Source organism: Pinus tabuliformis, chromosome 7 (assembly GCF_031772625.1).
Source record: "Pinus tabuliformis cultivar Carrire ecotype Pingquan chromosome 7, CPIR1, whole genome shotgun sequence".
NCBI classification, from domain to species: Eukaryota; Viridiplantae; Streptophyta; class Pinopsida; order Pinales; family Pinaceae; genus Pinus; species Pinus tabuliformis.
In genome coordinates, this window is record NC_142293.1 from 2,017,212,797 (window position 1) to 2,017,214,184 (window position 1,388).

The 1,388-nt window shown below is 43.5% G+C and overlaps 1 protein-coding gene across 1 annotated transcript; it reads left to right on the top strand.

The window, feature by feature from the left end:
- The first annotated feature begins 428 nt into the window (after positions 1-428).
- Positions 429-1,117, top strand: LOC149256584 (uncharacterized). The gene is made up of 2 exons (XM_089455411.1): positions 429-686; positions 791-1,117. Exons 1-2 carry the CDS (start codon positions 429-431, stop codon positions 1,115-1,117), a joined length of 585 nt encoding a protein of 194 aa, XP_089311537.1.
- The last annotated feature ends 271 nt before the right edge of the window (positions 1,118-1,388 follow it).

The following is a 1,388-nucleotide window of genomic DNA, read 5'->3' on the forward strand; positions in this document are numbered from 1 at the left end:
TTAAAATTTCACATGTCAATCCAGTGGGAACCTCATTGCTTAAGTTCCTCTGTAGTCCCACATTTGGTCTCGATTAAGATACAAGTATACCTTTTCATGCAGCTCACAAGGTACTGATTGCTGCATCGATTGATACCATGGTAAAACAAAATAAAATAAATAACCTGAAACACGCGTCGGATTAGTTCGTTTTTTCTTTGTGGAATGTGAATAGACTCTCTGCAAAAATTTTCGTTGGTTTTTTCTTTCTGCAATGTGAATATACTCCCTGAAAAACTTTTGGTCTCCATTGTAGGCGGATGGGAAGAATAAACGTTATTACTTCCTTTATTATTCATTACGCAGGCCTATGTTCCCGTGCATTCTCGTCCATATGAATTTTCGCTAAATGTGTGGACGAAGGGGGAAGCATGGATGAGATGGGAGCGATGGTAACTCCTCCTGCTGCTCGAGCCACACTGTTTTTCCATGGAGACTTGGATGTCAAAAATCGCGGTGCGGGCATTGGCTTCGTGCTCAGAGATGGTAAGGGCCAAGAGATAGAGAGATTCGCCCGCTTCCTCGGCTACAACTTGACTAATAACGTAGCCGAATACAAGGCCCTCATTGCGGGGCTTCAACATGCTGTCGATAACGGTATTACAAATATTGTGGCGCATGGAGATAACGAGCTCGTTTGCAAACTCGTAAGTCTCTTGCTTCGTCCCGTTGCTGCATTTTTTGTTTCAGGGATCCAAACAAACGGCTCGGTAACTGTAGTGTATGTATATGAATGAATTGTGGGTGGCAGGTGAACCGGGTGTACCAGGTGGGGGATGACAGACTCATAAGGTATTACAACACGGTATTAGAGCTCCAACGCAGATTTCAGAAGTGTAGCGTTGTGCAAGTGCCTAGGGAGGAGAATAACTTGGCAGATGCCCTAGCAAACCACGGAATCGTCAACAAACTTGTAGATGAGCGTACTGACCAAATCTTTCAGCGCTGCATTATTCCGCGAGAAGCCATTAACTACGTTCTTGAAAAGCGGTGCGAGGGTCTTTATCAGCTATGCTTTATTCTGCACACTATCAAACACCATTTCCCAGACTCGTACGACGCTGTTGAGGAGCGGTGACGTCAAATAGCAAAGCAAAAAGGAATGACTATTGGTAACACGTGTACGGCATGTATACTTGTGGAACACTAGGGTTTATCTGTGGGATTTATATGGTTAATATTCGGGGCTAGCAATGGTTAGAAATTTAATGCAAATCGCTATAGAATGCCGGCGTATTTTTGGGCTTTGAACGCATTGATATAACATGATGCTGATCTAGTTGAAATGAAGTGGACTGATATCTACTATCTGTTCGTTTTTGAGGGGATCATCCTTTCAACCGCCTTTT

Coding starts and splice junctions, on each gene's coding strand:
- LOC149256584 (XM_089455411.1), top strand. CDS start 429: ATGGTAACTCCTCCTGCTGCTCGAGCCACACTGTTTTTCCATGGAGAC. Junction 687..790: donor ACGAGCTCGTTTGCAAACTC/GTAAGTCTCTTG, acceptor TGTGGGTGGCAG/GTGAACCGGGTGTACCAGGT.